Genomic DNA, 17,889 nt, shown 5'->3' with positions numbered 1-17,889 from the left:
AAGTGGTTCTATACATTATCTTAGATATGGTAAATCTGGCACTAAATACCTTTACCTGCGTGAGTGATTAAGACACTGGGTGTACTTTGTTACTGATAAAATTAACACTTTTCCTTTATTGGAACTGATAGAAATTACACTTTAACCATTAAATAAACACTTCCTTGTATCCATCTACAACAACTGTAAAGATAAGAACTTCTATACTTTACAGTCAAGTGACCTTCAGTCTGTATAATCTGTCTGGATGGTTATCTACCAATGATATATGACACATACTTGACAGTATTCTTACGAAACACATTTTTCGGTCTGCTTTCTTGTAAGACACACCTGTGCCACACGGACCAGGTGACCACAAACTTGCAGGGACTGTTAAAGGGCCATTGTCCAGCCATGATTACGTGTTACTGATCAATATTTTAGGTTTTGGGAATATCCCTACTATCATGTGAACATTTAAACTGTAGTTCTATGCAGGCTGTGTTTTGATTCCAGAAGGTCGGTGCATGTGAAATGGAAAAGATTTGTGGCAAAAGGAAGGAAATTACAGGTTTACAGTTTCTTTTAGCACTACTATTTCTGCTTATTTGTCTCAGAGCCTCATCAGGTGATGAATGCCTTCTTGATGCCTCACTTCACCCCCTGGTAAGATTTTTAAGATTTGTTAAAATGCATTCTGGACCAGTATTGATGTTTTTATAATTTACTTAATTTAATGTCTGAATGTAGACATCCAGAAGTGGCTTCAAACAGTGTACGGATACCAGTTGCCAAAGTGAGTAGGAGTGCTGCCAAGGTTTTGTAATCAAGTTTACAGTTTATTCGCTTCTTTCACTTGTGTTCTTATTGGTTTACAAACATTCACTCTTCCGGTCCAGATGTTGTTTGTCAGCTCGCAGCGCCTTATTCAACCTGGATTGGATCTCATAACATAACTATGACCTGGGAGTCCCTGAATCAGTCTGATGTGGTGTATATTCTTCAGTGGACCGGTCCTAGTCTGTCTGGGATTTGGGCACAAGCAGAGGTAGTGAATAACTTTGACTTTTGTTGCGTTTGTACATCATAAATTATTATTGAGTGAAATACAGTAATAAATACAATATTTCTACATGATAAAATAAAGGCTATTTTATGAACATTAAGATATTTTACATTGTGAAATTATTTTAATGACAATTTCTCCCAAATCAACCCTAACTCTATGCAAAGACAATGATTAACAATGATTTGAGCGTGAATTCAATGCAGTATAAAAATATTACTGTATATATAATAATTAATTGTTCTTTACAATATATAATTAATTGTTCTTTACAAAAAAAGGTTTGGGGTCTGTAAAATACAGTAAAAACAGTAATGAATTTGTATGAAGTAATATATTTTATGACAATTTAAATTTCTTTATTGTAATATATTTTATTTATTCCTGTGATGGCAAAGCTGAATTTTCAGCATCATAACTCCAGTCTTCAGTGTCACATGATCCTTCAGAAATCATTATTTTTTATCATCAGTGATGAAAACAACTGTGCAGTAATATTTTTGTGGAAACTGTGATACTTCTTTTCAGGGTTATGATTAACAGAAAGTTCATTAGAACATCATTTATTTGAAATATAATTTTTTAGTAACATTATAAATGTCTTTAATGTAGCTTTTTATCAATTAAATTTATCCTTGTTGAAGAAAAGTATCAATTTAAAAAAAATCTCACTGACTTTTAAACAGTACACTGTAAACCACTGTGTAAACCCTAACACTCAAAATAATTAATTGGTTTGAGTAGGGCAAACTTAAATTAAACAAATTAGTTCACTCAAATTGAACTTTTATGAGTATTTAGAACTTTCTTTGTCTTTCAAGTTCACAGAACTGATATATTTTAAGTAAACTGAACTGTTTCATTGTTTTAAGTTTTATTAATTTATTTCTTTTAATTTAGACTAACTTAAGTTTAACTGAAACTGGGCTAGAATTTCTATTTCCCCGCATGTTTTTCCCATGACGATCAAAAGGGAGAGTAAATGCTAAAATTAAGTGTGATATAATGTCTTTTTGTTCAAGATTAATGTTAAGTGGGAGATTTAGTAGTGATTAATGTTTTGTTATGCTAATTTAGAAGAGTTTCTGTTAATGTGGGTTTTTGGAGAGTTATCATGGTAACAAGTGGTTCATGTGGCTTGGTTTGAGAGGAGGTATGATATATTTTTCTTATATTGCTGCACTCATTCAGCAAGTGCTATACCATTACTATTGTTAACATGTTAGCAAATTAGCAAGTTAGCATTTTCTGAATGAGCTTGTTATAGCTAGATAAGTTTACACTAATAAAACATGTTTATATTAAGTTAAAATTAGTGTACTCAAACATTTCAAGTTAAGAACAATTAAAATGTATGAGTACAAATAAAAATCTGCCAGTCTTAATTTAAAAAATTAAGGCAACTGATTACCTCACATTTTTTGAGTTTTGTCAACTTATTCGGGTTTACAGTGAATTCACTTTATATATTATTAGACTTTTTAGTGTATTATTTATCATATGAGATTTTTTTCACATTACAGTAGGCTACAGACAGAGAAAACTTTAATTTGTGGATGAAATATTACCTGTACATTTCTTTGTAGTTTTCATAAGATTAAACATTTTGGCAATGTTTTGTTTTTTCCTCATAGAATGTCACAGAATCAACATACACCGTCCAACAGTTGGAACCTTTTACCTGCTATAAGTTCAGGGTTTGGGCCATGATAGCAGAAATACAGGCTTGCTCTCCATCAAGCCCTTGGTACCAGACAAAACCTTTTGGACGTAGGTTAAATCAATAATTTATCAACAGGATTTTTTACATTATGTTTCAAAATCAGTGGTTTGAAGCTGTTCAATGTGTTTCTCTTCAAAAAGTGCCCTCCAGCCCATCCATTGAGAGTATTGAGAGCGTGTCTGGAGAGAGTGTGGAGGTTCGCTGGTCTCTACCTAAGAAACCAGGAGGACCCATCTTGGGCTTCAACCTCAATCTCACATCCAATGAACACGTCACCAGTGTCACAACCGGAGGAAATGTATTCTTCAACACATTCTACCCAACCTTCCATAACACTACATATAGGTATGCATACACAGTCTCCACATTTTTATATTTATTCATTTTAAACTTTAATGCAATATACAATGCATTTAAGGTATTTATTTTTAATGTTTACTACTGTCTGTGCTCCCTTTGGATTCTAAACCATGGCCTTGGCATTGCTAGCACTATGCAGTTTGATGTTATTATTCGTTGTAGATATAAATTATTGCTTGAACTGACTGTGTCTTATTCAGGATCTCAATAGCTGCTGTAAATCAAGAGGGCCAGGGTTCAGTTGCTGAAGGCAGCATAACAACACCAGCACAAGTTGGTTAGTTTAAGCTCACAGTGACACTTTCCTACAAAGATGACCCTAATTTTGCCAAGTGTGTTCCTGGATTTTTTGTTGGTCCTGGAACAACATTCTTCTGCTGAGTTGTAAAAGATTAATAATGGATAATAATGAATCAGCATATTAGAATGATTTCTGAAGGATCATGTGACACTGAAGACCGGAGTAATGATGCTGAAAGTTCAGCTTTGCCATCATAGGAATAAATTACATTTTTAAAAGTATTATAATTGAAAACAGTTATTTTAAAACTTACAAAATTACTGTTTACTGTATATTTGATCAAATAAATGCAGCCTTGGTGAGCATAAGAGACTTCTTGCAAAAACATTTTTAACAAATCTAAATTTTGGCATCAACATTGAAAAAGAACATCGGTTTCAATTAAACCTAACTTAAAATCTGAGGATGTTAATCCAAGAACTACTTGGCGAAATCACGGTAAGCTTCATGCAACCACAATACTTCAACCATTCTGCTAATGTTTCTCAATGCATGGTTTTTGCAATGACTTGAAATAAACAATAATCTTATTGCTCCATCTGTGATGACTTTCAGAGCAGAATGGAGGCCGCTGGGTCTTTGCATCCAGATGGAACTCATTAAGGATGAGAGAAGAGGATGCCGATTTCTTCACCACAGCACTGTGCCTCTCAGATAGTCTAATCGAGAGCAACATCACAGGTCTACAGGTCCATTCTTCCTCAAATCAATAAATTGTTAACATCTCCACCATACAAGAGGAAAGAAGATAGGAAACAAGAATTACAAATGAGAGTAAATGAGATATTGAGAGTACCTCAATATCTCAGTTGTTTCTCTTAGACAGTAAGAGGATTAAATGAAGAGCAAATTTGTCTCCTGAGAAAAACCCAAGTAAACTGAAGTTTATCCTAGATACACTATATTGCCAAAAGTATTGGGACACCCTTCCAAATCATTAAATTCAGGTGTTCCAATCACTTCCATGGCCACAGGTGTATAAAATCAAGCACCTAGGCATGCAGACTGCTTCTACAAACATTTGTGAATGAATGAGTTGCTCTCAGGAGCTCAGTGAATTCAAGCGTGGTACTGTGATAGGTTTCCACCTGTGCAGTAAGTCCATTCATGAAATTTCCTCACTACTAAATATTCCACGGTCAACTGTTAGTGGTATCATAACAAAGTGGAAGCAATTAGGAACAACAGCAACTCAGCCACAAAGTGGTAGGCAATGTAAAATCACAGCGCGGGGTCAACGCATGCTGAGGCACACAGTGCGCAGAAGTTGGCAACTTTCTGCAGAGTCAATAACTACAGACCTCCAAACTTCATGTGGCCTTCAGATTAGCCCAAGAACAGTGCATAGAGAGCATCATGGAATGGGTTTCCATGGCCGAGCAGCTGCATCCAAGCCTTACATCACCAAGTGCAATGCAAAGCGTCGGATGCAGTGGTGTAAAGTACGCCGCCACTGGACTCTAGAGCAGTGGAGACGTGTTCTCTGGAGTGACGAATCACGCTTCTCTGTCTGGCAATCCGATGGACGAGTCTGGGTTTGGCGGTTGCCAGGAGAACGGTACTTGCCTGACTGCATTTTGCCAAGTGTAAAGTTTGGTGGAGGGGGGATTATGGTGTGGGGTTGTTTTTCAGGGGTTGGGCTTGGCCCCTTAGTTCCAGTGAAAGGAACTCTTAATGCTTCAGCAAGACATTTTTCGACAATTTCATGCTCCAACTTTGTGGGAACAGTTTGGGAATGGCCCCTTCCTGTTCCAACATGACTGCGCACCAGTGCACAAAGCAAGGTCCATAAATGGATGAGTGAGTTTGGTGTGGAGGAACTTGAATGACCTGCACAGAGTCCTGACCTCAACCGGATAGAACACCTTTGGGATGAATTAGAGCGGAGACTGTGAGCCAGGCTTCCTCGCCAACATCACTGCCTGACCTCACAAATGTGCTTCTAGAAGAATGGTCAAAACTTCCCATAAACACACTCCCAAGCCTTGTGGAAAACCTTCCCAGAAGAGCTGAGGCTGTTATAGCTGCAAAGGGTGGGCCAACTCCATATTAAACCCTACAGATTAAGAATTGGATATCATTACAGTTCATGTGCACGTAAAGGCAGACCTCCCAAAACTTTTGGCAATATAGTGTATCTCAACACTGTCAAAATTCCTTAGACCAAATTATCTGAATTAGGCTACACACATTTTTTATACAGTAACCTCTATGCTTTATGACAACAATTAACTGCATGTTTATTTCTTGCAATGGTTTAGGAGGAACATTTGAGACAAAGTTGATATTTAAATTTAAATTATCTTTGGAAAAGCAACCTTTGAGCAATAAGATTTTCCTTTAGATGTAGATGGCCGTTGCTCTCTGGCTTCTCACTTATGTTATGGTTTTCACAGGGGTGGCAGTGCACTACAGTTCCAACCATGTCTACTTCTCCGAGGGGACTCGTATCTGGTCAAAAGGGGCTGGGAATCTGACTGACCACTCAGATCTCAAGCTTCTGCACTCTGCCCCGCTGGAGGTCACAGCACTGAGTGTAGACTGGCTTTATCAGAGGATTTACTATGTTTCCAGTGGTAAGGTATGTATTCACCCCATTAATTAGGGAATAAATTATGATTTAGACGTTAAAGGTCAAATCATATGTTTTTGTACCAAATAATTATTATTAGCACATTAAAAACAATATTTAAATGTTCTGGAACTCTGTGCCCCTTAGACTTCCATTGTAATTGCATTAAAAGATTAGTTCACTTTAAAATGAAAATTACCCTCAAGCCATCCTAGGTGTATATGACTTTCTTCTTTCTGATGAACACAATCTGAGATATATTAATAAATGTCCTGATGTGTCCAAGCTTTATAATGGCAGTGAAATAAGGCCCTCTGAAGCAAAGCGATGCATTTGTGTAAGAAAAATATCCATATTTAACAAATTATGAAGTGAAATATCTAGCTTCCGCCAGATCGTCTTCCTTATTCAACTTAGGAAGAAAGTGTAATTGACGTCGCATCAGTATGGAAGGCGTAGGACGTAGCGTAAGTGCTTTGAACTGAATGAGGCGTTACACTTTCTTCGTAAGTTGAATATGGAAGGTGACCTGGCGGAAGCTAGATATTTTAAAGTGAACTAATCCTTTAATGTAAACAATTTACATGTTTCCAGTGGTAGGGTATGTATTTACCTTTAATTAGGGACTAAAATGACAATTTAGAAAACTTTAAAGATTAAATATCATATGTTTTTGTACTGAATAATGAATATTAGTTCTTTAGTCAAGTCAAGTCAACGTTTATTTCTAGCACAACAGAAGTGGACCCAAAGTGCTTTACAGATGAAGCAAGAATTTATTTATTTTTTTAATGTATTTAAATTTTCTGGAACATCTTGCCCCTTAGACTTTCATTGCAAGTTCATTGCATTAAATAAAAAACAAAAAAACAAAACAATATAAGCGTATATACATTTTATTTTTGTTTACAAACTGAAGGGCAAGTGAAAATGTAACAGATGCCATACAGAGAGATGAATTAGTTTGAAATTCTAATTTTATTTAAATTCTGTTATCATACTTTCTTTCCCACAAAAATCAAATTCAGGTCTACTACTGTGGATTAGATGACTGTTCTTTTCCAGTGGTTATGAATCTCAACCTTTCCAGTGACGCTGTAAATATAATTGCAGATCCGTATAATGGGTGAGAATCATAAACCTTATTAAACACTGTTTGGTTAAGCTTTATATAAAGCTATAAAACATTGTGTAAACCCCCTGCATTACAGTATCATATCCATTACTAGAGACATTAAATATTTTATTTTGTTGGTTTTTTAAGGAAAGAGTAATTTAATAAAATAGAAAATTGTGTTGTCAGATGGCTGTTCTTGTTGCTGAGCAGTGGAATATACCGTTGCCCTCTTCCAGACGCTTCTGACCAACAACATGAGATGAGTCACATCGTAAAAACACATTCTGTCTCCAACTTTGTGGTCAGTTTCCTTAATAAGAGACTGGTTTATCACGACAAAAGTGATCAAACGCTCAACGCCACATCTATGGATGGATTATTTCCCGTTACGCTGTACACAAACGTTAACTTTGAAGCAAACAGCATTGTTTATGAGGACGATTTCTTCATGCTCACCAATGGACATGCACTTTATAAACAAGTTGGCCAGAGTCAAGTGGCCGCCTTTAATGAATTCACTATGGACTGTGATATCATACATAATCAAAATGATGGATTTGATAATATCTGTGCTTTTAGCGCATCTGCGCAACCTTATCCTGTGCCACGAAGGCCAAGACATCTACAAGTCCTGTTTGGATCAGATAAAGCCAATGTCTATTGGGATAAACCTGAAAATATGATTGAAGCTAGTGAGTTTTACCAAGTCAATAGCACTACTGGATTTGTTTATTAGTTGGGGACTATAATTATTGTCATTCATTTATTAAAGACAGGTTTATTTTGTTTAGATTTCATATAGTTAAACTCTAAAATTGCTGTTGTCCATTAAATAAATTCAGTTTTGTTCCACACAGGTCCATCTGCCTGGCAAAACTGGACTTATGCTATAAACTGCTCGATGAATGATTTGGTCGTGATGATATTTAGTGGAATAACTGGCACAAGTGTAACCGTACCAGATCTGCAGAGCTTACAGCTGTACAACTTCACAGTCAGGGCTTGTTCTCCTGCTGGATGCTCCAGATCAGTCTCATATGAAGGAACAACTCTCCAGCCTGGTGATTATATTGATGCACTTTATCATGTACCTTAATGTTTTTAAACTGACCACTATATAAAAAGTCATCTTTTTTCAGCCAATGAGCCCCCATATATTGCTGCTGCCAGTGATGATGAAATATGGAAGCAAGATTTGGATAGCATTGAATTTATGGAAAAAATTGTGTCTCATATTGGAGATGTGCAAGGTAAGAAACCAGAGAGATCATATATAAATCATAACAGTGGACCCAAAAGGTATTTGGACTCTTTTGAACAACTAAGACGCATTTAAATATGTTTATTTTTCACTGCATTTGATTCAAATGATGATGCTAGAGCACCTCTCAGATCTAACTTCACTTTCTGAGACAGTTTTTCATTATAACAGTTCATTATATTAACGATAATGTTAAACATGTTCCATAAAGTTTGACAACCAGAATGTGTCCAAGACCTTTTGCCTTCTTTTTTTTGTTGTGTGCTTGTGATGTGCACTACCTTTCAAAAGTTTGGGGTTTGTATTTTATTTTATTATTTTTTTTTAAAAAATACAGTAAAAACAGTAATATTGTGAGATGTTACTACAATTTAAATGGATTAAAATGACTATATTTTAAAAAGTAATTGTTAAAATGGTTATTTAAAATAAAAATATTTGGTTAGATTATAAATGTCTTTACAGTCACTTTTGATGCATTCTTGCTGAATTAAAGTATTTAATTTCTTTCAAAAAAAGAAAAATCTTACCAACCCCAAGCTTTTGAATGATAAAGTATTTCTTTAAAATACATTCCACTTGTTTTTATTTAACATTTTAGTTAAAATGTGTAATAAATATATATATATATATATATAGCTGCAAGCAGCGATGACGGGCTCAAGCCCCGGCACCACCGCCACCCCAGTGGCTTAAGGAAACCTGTGCTTGGAGGGCAACATACATATCTTAATTTTATTTAAATCAAACAATGGTTTTGCACGATATGAGACACTTCCTGTTTCCCTTTTTTTGTCATTACTTTAATCCCTCGCCATGGCAACACTGTTATATCCTAGTTTGGTGACTGTAGGTAAAATTAACACCCAACTTTAGACAAAAGGTGGCGACATAGAGCCCCTCCTCCACGTCCATTTGTAAGGCTTTGCCTGTGTCTTCTGGCTGGCAACTCTGATGTGTGTGTCGAGTTTCATGCAATTTGAAGCATACTAATTGCCTCAAAAAAACTCCAAAAGAATAAATGCGTTGCCATGACAACAGTATTCAAGATATCAAGAATCCTTTCACAGGTCTACATCTGCTGTGTCTTGACATTATTCTAACGACGACTGAAGCAAATCGGGTAAAAATAAGAGAGCGATTTCAAAGCATTTTGAAAGCGACACACTTCCTGTTGCCAGTTAGTGGCACTATAACTTTGACTCACAATAGTCACATTCATGTTGATGGCTGACGATTCTTACGTGTGTGCACAGTTTCAAGAGTTTTTGAGCATGTTAAGGGAGCCAGAAAGGTTGTGCCTGAAAGGTTTTAAAAAAAAAAATATACCTAAGGAAAACAATAGGGCCTTCACCCTTTCAGGGCTTGGGCTCTAAAAAAAATCACTATAAATCATTATTTTGATCATTATTTTCCTGTTTATCTCTGTAAAGCTGCTTTGAAACAATCTGTATATAGTGCTATATAAATAAAGGTGAATTGACTGTAAAACAAGATCGATAGCATGTTCTCTCATGATGAACAGATATGGATTGGTATGGTTCTACAATCTACTGGACTAACACTTCAGGTCACATTAACTGGATTGAACTGGGAATTCAGTCTCTGAGTGTGATGACAATGCCATCACCCATGAATGCTGAAGCGCTGGCCTTTGACTGGCTGGGACAGTATCTATACTGGAGCTGCAACTCAAATCAGGTAAGTTTTTAAGTCATGCTTGAATGAATGAAATATTGAAGTCGTAATAAACAGAAGCTACCAATACTTTATTGACTTAATGAATGTGTGACAGTAGCATGATCTAATTGTGATACATCTCTTATCAGATATGCCGAGGGTCTACATCTGATCACGGGGTTGAGATATTTCTTCAAGCAGAGCAGAAGATTCTCAGTTTGGTGATTGATTCATTGAATGCTGCCATCTACTGGACCACTGAAACATCAGTAGAAGTCTGTAGACTGGATGGAGAAGACTACCAACTCCTGGATAAACTGAGTGTGTTCTCTGGGAAAGAGGTGAGGACTTAATATACATGTCTAATACACTAACATTTAAAAATTTGGGGTCTGTTAGATTTTTTTATTGTTTTTTGAAAGATTCTTATGCTTACCAAGACTGCAGTTATATGACATATAACTATGACCGCTCTGAAGCAGGGGAGTCTCAAGAAGCCAGGTTATTTTTTCTGTTTATATGAAAAATCGGCTAGATTTAGCAATATAGCGGGTGTATGCTGTATACGATGTTATGATGAACTATATGCCTTTCTCCACTGATGTTCTGAGTTGTTAAAGCATTTGTAAGGATACTGATCATTAGATAGCAGCTGTCTGACTCTGAATGGCGAATGTGAACATGGTTTGTGTAACATTAGCAACACATTATTAGCTGTTTGATAACGTAGTCAAGCAAAAGGCTAATCGTTCGATGTTGTAAAAAGTGATACCATTGTGGAGCGTTCACCTCAGTAAGTTGACCGAGTGGATCTCTGAGTTCGTGCAAGTATATTAAATGAAGCAAGGGTGCAGAGTTACATTCTAGCTATTTTAAGGCATGAAGAATTTTTTTTTCACAGGAAAAAAAAAATACTTTAAATATGGCAATAAGTTTTAACTCATGTACCTAAGATATATGTACATATTCTCTAAATTATAGGTTGCTGGTATCACTTTGAATGTGATTGAAGGAAATCTGTATTGGCTGGTGCAGGACGGCTCCTTGTTGAATCTTTACAGAGTCAACATCAGTCCTCACGGGTTGGTACATATACAAATGTTTGACAGATAGATCTCATTGATGGATGCATAGTGACAAATATGGCTCATAATAATATTTTCTTACTGAATGTTGTTGTTTTTAATGTTTTGCAAAAGGACACAGAAGTCTAAAGCAGTAGAATTTGCAAGATGGACCACATCTCAAATCTCATATCATCAAGTGGGCTCCTATAGCGGACGAATTGTTTGGCTGGATGAAAACAAACAGCTCAGGATTCAGGAGTTAAACCAAAACAACAGTGTCCTTATGTCTTCCGACAAAACACTGACAGCTTTTTCTGTTGTACAGCAAATGCTGAAGCCTCTTCCAGGTCAGCACTGTTGTATTTCATATTTCTGTATGTGCTTTATTTTAGTCATAATCACTTTGTATGTGTCTTTGTGTTTGTACCCCAGATGGATTCGTATCTCTTCCTGTAGTTATCCCACCTGCAGTTTCCAAAATTGTTCTTGAAGGGAATGACACATTTTTTCAGATACTCTGGGAACCCAGCAGTGTTGACTACGGCACAGTGATTTATTGTGTAGTGTCTAAAGAACTGTGGAAATATGTGGAAAATGGGAAACAGCTTCAAAATGTACTACACCAATTTTTTCCTACACCTAATTTCTTTAAAAGAAAACAATCTGACTTTTTTTGTATAAAATGTATTGATGATGTATTTGCAACACATTTCTGCAGAAATACCCCACCAGATATTGCCATCCTGTTAATACGTTTTCCGAAACAGTCATAAATGTCACACGATTCAAACCAGGAACCAAATTTGACGTCACCATAACCCCTTTTTCATATTGGGGTAAAGGGGAATCGACACAAACAACTTTCATTACTCCAGGTAAGAATGCTGCATAATTGAATATAAGAATAAAATTTAATTACATGTAAATATAATCAAAAATACATAAGAAAAAATACATTGAATACCTTACATTTTAATGAAACTGTACTGTTTTGCTTTTTGTGTATTTTATTGTGCTATCTAATCCAAATTTTAAATGCACTCTCATTGTCACCCAGCAGGAACTTCATTAGACACTGACATGACATTGATTATTTTGATCGTATCAGTCACTGCTGGAATTACACTAATTATTATAATCGTCGCAGCAGTCAGTAAGTACACAATCGACACAATTCCCTTTTATAAAAGGCTATTTCATTCCCATATCAAAATTAATGAGAGAATATGAAAGTACAACATTTACTTCCCCTGCTGTTTTGATGTAGTTTGGCACAGACGCCATAAGAAAAAGATTCGTGGGACAGTTACACAAACAGGTGTGGACATCCATCCAGATGTGGAGTTAGAGTATATTCGAGGTTTAGTTGGTCTTGGGAATGCCTGCTTTGCCATCAGGTACAATCTAATGCTTTGTTTTAATATGATTTTGTTGCATCTATAAACCACAAAAGTGTGTTAATATTTAAACAACTTTCCCCCAGTACCATACCCGCCCAAGGAGAGATTGAGTCACTTCCAGTGTTTCCCAGAGAATGTCTGAAGCTCCAGAGGTTGTTGGGTAGTGGTGCTTTTGGAGAAGTTTATGAAGGCGTTACAGTTGGCAGTCAAATCATTGGAGTTGTGCCAGAGGGGAGGAGTGTGGCTGTCAAGGTACATTTGATTGGTTTAAACTGTTTAAATGTTCCACATTAAACCTTTTCTCATTAATACATATATACACACATATATACACACTAATATATATATTTATATATTTGTGTGTATATATGTGTGTATATACACTACCGCTCAAAAGTTTGGGATTGGTAAGAATTTTAATGTTTTTAAAAGAAGATTTTTGTCTGCTCACCAAGGCTTAATTTATTTAATTAAAAATACAGTAAAAACAGTAATATTGTGAAAAATTATTACAATTTAAAATAACTTTTTTCTATTTGAATATATTTTACAAAGTAATTTATTCTCGTGTTGGCAAAGCTGAATTTTCAGCATCATTACTACTGGAGTAATCAATCTTCAGTGTCACATGATCCTTCAGAATTCATTCTAATATGATGATTAGTTCCTCAAGAAATATTTGTTATTATTTTCAATGTTGAAAACAGTTGTGTACTTTTTTTTCAGGATTCCTTGATGAATAGAAAGTTCAAAAGAACAGCATTTATCTAAAATACAAAGCTTTTGTAACATTATACACTACCGTTCAAAAGTTTGGGGTCAGTAAGAATTTTTATTTTTATTTTTTTGAAAAGAAATTAAGGAAATTAATACTTTCATTCAGCAAGGATGCATTCAATCAATCAAAAGTGACAGTAAAGACATTTATAATGTTACAAAAGATTATATTTTAAATAAACGCCATTCTTTTGAGCTTTCTATTCATCAAAGAATCCTGAAAAAAATATTGTACACAAATATTTTGTACAATTGTAAACAATAAATGTTTCTTGAGCAGCAAATTGACATATTAGAATGATTTCTGAAGGATCATGTGACACTGAAGACTGGATTAACAATGCTGAAAATGCAGCTTTGCCAACACAAGAATATATATATATATATATATATATATATATATATATATATATATATATATATATATATATTTCTCATATACTTCCACGGATTCTACATTGCTGTTTCAGCAAATAGCCTACTGATTGCAATTATGTCTCACAAGTCAATCTCTTCACAGACACTGAGGAAAGATGCCAGCGACTATGAGAAAACGGAATTCCTAAAAGAAGCTCATTTGATGAGGTAAAAGAAATGTTTGCTCAAAGCATCACACTGAAAATATTGATTGTAATAGTGTACAAAACATGATGGTGAGGCCCCCTGGCCTAGAGCAAATGGCAATGTTTGTGTGGTCTGTTGTTATTTAGTGTTTCGCGAGAAAATAAAATGATTCAAAATTTAGGGGTTGGTTAGATTTTTAAATATTTTTGAAAGAAGTCTCTTATATGCTCAAAAATGATGCATTTATTTTTTGAGCAAATATACAGTAAAAACAGTTATATAATGGAAATATTATTACAATTTAAAAATAACTGGATCTATTTTAAAATGTAATTTTATTCCTCTGATCCTCTGAAAAACTGAATTTTCAGCATCATTACTCCAGTCTTCAGTGTCACATGATCCTTCAAAAATCATTCTAATATGCTGATTTGGTGAAACATTTCTTATTATTCAGCATCACACAGTTGTGATGCTGAACTATTTTTGTGGAAACCATGATACATTTTTTTTCAGGGTTATTCGATGAATCGAAAGTTCAAAAGAACAGCATTTATTTGAAACAGAAATCTTTTTTAACATTATAAGTCTTTAATGTCACTTCTGAGCGATTTAACACAACCTTGCTGAATAAAAGTGTTTTTTTTAAATAAGAAAAGTGATTTGGAGCACATTTATCATGCATTGTTTTGTGTTTGTGTCTCTCCAGCCAGTTTAATCATCCTAACATCCTGCGCTTGCTTGGAGTGTGTCTGCTAAACGAGCCACATTACCTCATCCTGGAGCTGATGGAAGGAGGAGACCTTCGTTCTTACCTGAGAGGAGCTCGTCCTACCAATGTTAGGCTTTGTTTTGTTATATACTGAATGAGATGCTTTTTTACTGACTATCACACTAATGTGTTCTTATGTCTCATAGACCCACAAAGAGCTACTAAACCCTCACCAGCCTTCTGGACATCAGTTTGGATGCTGCCACAGGATGTGCTTATTTAGAAAGGATGCACTTTGTTCATAGGTAAAGATGTGCTCATATACTGATAATGCATTCCTGTAGCGGATGGATGCTCACAATGCCAAGGTCATGGGTTCAATTCCCAGGAAATGCACTCTTTGCACTCTCCAAAATGTACACTTTGAATGCAACGTAAGTCGTCTGCCAAATGCATAAAAGTAAATGTATCTAAATGAAACTATATTCAATACTTCATGTACAGGGATATTGCCGCAAGGAACTGTTTAGTGTCAGTAAGAAGCTACACAGACCCAGAAAGGGTCGTTAAAATAGGAGACTTCGGATTGGCCCGTGATGTGTATAAGAACGACTACTACAGGAAGAAGGGTGAAGGTCTGCTTCCTGTTCGCTGGATGTCACCAGAGAGTCTAACAGATGGCATTTTCAATAAATATTCAGATGTCTGGTCAGTATCTTGAGTATTAATGTTGCCTTATCATGCTTAACATGCATATTCCTGTAAATATGCTTTCTTATCATTTACTTTTTCCAGGGCATTTGGTGTGCTCTTATGGGAGATTATGACATTGGGAAAGCTACCGTATCCCACATACACCAACCATGAAGTCTTAAGCCATATCAGTACAGGTGGACGATTGCCTTCACCAGCAGGATGTCCACAGAGATTGTAAGTGTTATTAGTAGATGATTTCTACAAATACATGTTTTAAATTGATTGAATGTGAAGACAAAGATATGGACTTTGAATGAATATGGTAAAAATCAAAGATTACATTTCCATATTATTACTGCTTTGTAGGTATAATCTGATGATGGGTTGTTGGAGTAAAGAACCAACTGAGAGGCCAAACTTCCAGTGCCTTGAGGAAACCCTGAGTAAATTGAGAGATTATGAGGCGGATAAAAGAGCAAACCAGAATGGAGCTGAAGGTCATGTGAACCAAGCCTACCAGGAAGACGGTATGATTTTATATCAGATATCAATATAATCAAAATATTAGCTTTACTTCATCATATAAAACAGAATAAATGTTATGACTCTGATTTATTTACTTAATCTGAATCAGATGTGCACAGACTTTTTCAGATTGGTCCTCATTATTATGTACCCCTTGCTGTTCTTCTCCAGAGGAGGAGGTCTGCACCGGTGTGGATGAAGATGAAGTTCTGGAAACTGGACTGTCTCCTGTGCTCAGCAACGAGGGACTAAATTACTTGATGTATCGAGCTGAGAGCCCAGACAGTGTCCGAACAGACTCATTGACACCCACTGAAGATAGATAAGACTATAATTGCCAATGTGGTTGTTGAAGTCACTGGCACCTCAAGTTTGCACAAAAACCTGTGAGCTGGACCTCACTTTTGTAATCTTTCTTGTAAATACTGTATAATAATAATAATAATAATAATTATTATTATTAATATTATTATAATAGTTTTGTATTGTATAATGTTGAATGATCAATAAACAGATATCAATATTATGCAAAACCAATAGATCTGTATTCCATTAAAGAAATACCAGTACTTGCAATTTTGCAAATGATTAAATGGTTAATGGTTAAATTATGCGAACAGAAAAAAAATAAATATTCATTTGATGTATAATGTGTAAAGTTGAAAAAGTGTTTGCCCCCTTCCTCAGGACTTTGACTAGGCCACTCCAAAGTCTTCATTTTGTTTTTCTTCAGTCATTCAGAGGAGGACTTGCTGGTGTGTTTTGGATCATTGTCCTGCTGCAGAACCCAAGTTCGCTTCAGCTTGAGGTCACGAACAGATGGCCGGACATTGTCCTTCAGGATTTTTTGGTAGACAGCAGAATTCATGGTTCCATTTATCACAGCAACTCTTCCAGGTCTTGAAGCAGCAAAACAGCCCCAGACCATCACACTACCACTAGGGCTGGGCGATATATCGCATGAATCGACTTCGATAATGAACCCGATTTTGCGTGGCTTGTCCGTGAACTACGGCTCTGTCTATTAAAAGGCGCTCCATTTGAAAGCAGGTGATGGCGATTTAGCGGTAATCAGGGAACCGGCTTTACTGACGAAATGCGCGTGAGAATCGCATGCGATATATCGTGCAGCCCTAACTACCACCATCATATTTTACTGTTGGTGTTCTTTTTCTGAAATGCTGTGTTACTTTTACGCCAGACGTAATGGGACACACACCTTCAATAAAAAGTTCAACTTTTGTCTCGTCAGTCTACAGAGTATTTTCCCAAAAGTCTTGGGGATCATCAAGATGTTTTCTGGCAAAACTGAGATTTATGTTCTTTTTGCTCAGCAGCGGTTTCCGTCTTGGAACTCTGCCATGCAGGCCATTTTTTCCCAGTCTCTTTCTTATTGTTGGAGTCATGAACACTGACCTTAACTGAGGCAAATGAGGCCTGCAGTTCTTTGGATGTTGTTGTGGGGTCTTTTGTGACCTCTTGGATGAGTCATCGCTGCGCTCTTGGGGTAATTTTGGTCGGCTGGCCACTCCTGCAGGTCCACCACTGTTCCATGTTTTCGTCATTTGTGTATAATGGCTTTCACTGTGGTTCGCTGGAGTCCCAAAGCTTTAGAAATGGCTTTATGACCTTGTCCAGACTGACAGATCTCAATTACTTTCTTTCTCATTTGTTCCTGAATTTTTTTGGATCTCAACATGATGTGTAGCTTTTGAGGATCTTTTGGTCTACTTCACTTTGTCAGGCAGGTCTTATTTAAGTGATTTCTTGATTGCGAACAGGTGTGGCAGTAATCAGGCCTGGGTATGGCTAGAGAAACTGAACTCAGGTGTGATAAACCACAGTTAAGTTATGTTTTAACAGAGGCGGCAAGCACTTTTTCACACAGGGCCATGTGGGTTTGGATTTTGTTTCCCCTTCATAATAAAAACTTTCATTTAAAAACTGCATGTTGTGTTTACTTGTGTTATCTTTGATTCATATTTAAATTTGTTTGATGATCTGAAACATTAAAGTGTGACAAACATGCAAAAAAATAAAAAATCAGGAAGGGGGCAAGCACACGTGTATGTTTCAACCATATATA

General features: G+C 36.0%; 1 protein-coding gene across 1 annotated transcript; it reads left to right on the top strand.

Moving 5' to 3' along the window:
* Positions 1–374: 374 nt before the first annotated feature.
* Positions 375–16,519, top strand: ros1 (c-ros oncogene 1, receptor tyrosine kinase). Its single transcript, XM_048190696.1, is given in 29 exon segments — positions 375–648; positions 733–778; positions 882–1,030; positions 2,683–2,818; positions 2,912–3,116; positions 3,332–3,408; positions 3,988–4,113; positions 5,829–6,013; positions 7,033–7,130; positions 7,308–7,813; positions 7,979–8,182; positions 8,261–8,371; positions 9,908–10,083; positions 10,212–10,403; positions 11,044–11,144; positions 11,262–11,476; positions 11,562–11,743; positions 11,848–12,004; positions 12,190–12,282; positions 12,397–12,526; positions 12,613–12,781; positions 13,827–13,891; positions 14,580–14,709; positions 14,789–14,806; positions 14,808–14,887; positions 15,087–15,290; positions 15,378–15,512; positions 15,645–15,805; positions 15,975–16,519. Coding segments are annotated over 29 exon segments (4,338 nt in total). The 5' UTR covers positions 375–516; the 3' UTR covers positions 16,130–16,519.
* Positions 16,520–17,889: the final 1,370 nt, after the last annotated feature.

The sequence above is a fragment of the Megalobrama amblycephala genome, linkage group LG5 (genome assembly GCF_018812025.1).
Source record: "Megalobrama amblycephala isolate DHTTF-2021 linkage group LG5, ASM1881202v1, whole genome shotgun sequence".
In the NCBI taxonomy this organism is placed as follows: Eukaryota; Metazoa; Chordata; class Actinopteri; order Cypriniformes; family Xenocyprididae; genus Megalobrama; species Megalobrama amblycephala.
The sequence above is the reverse complement of the archived record's forward strand: the minus strand, read 5'-3'. Positions and strand labels throughout refer to the sequence as shown.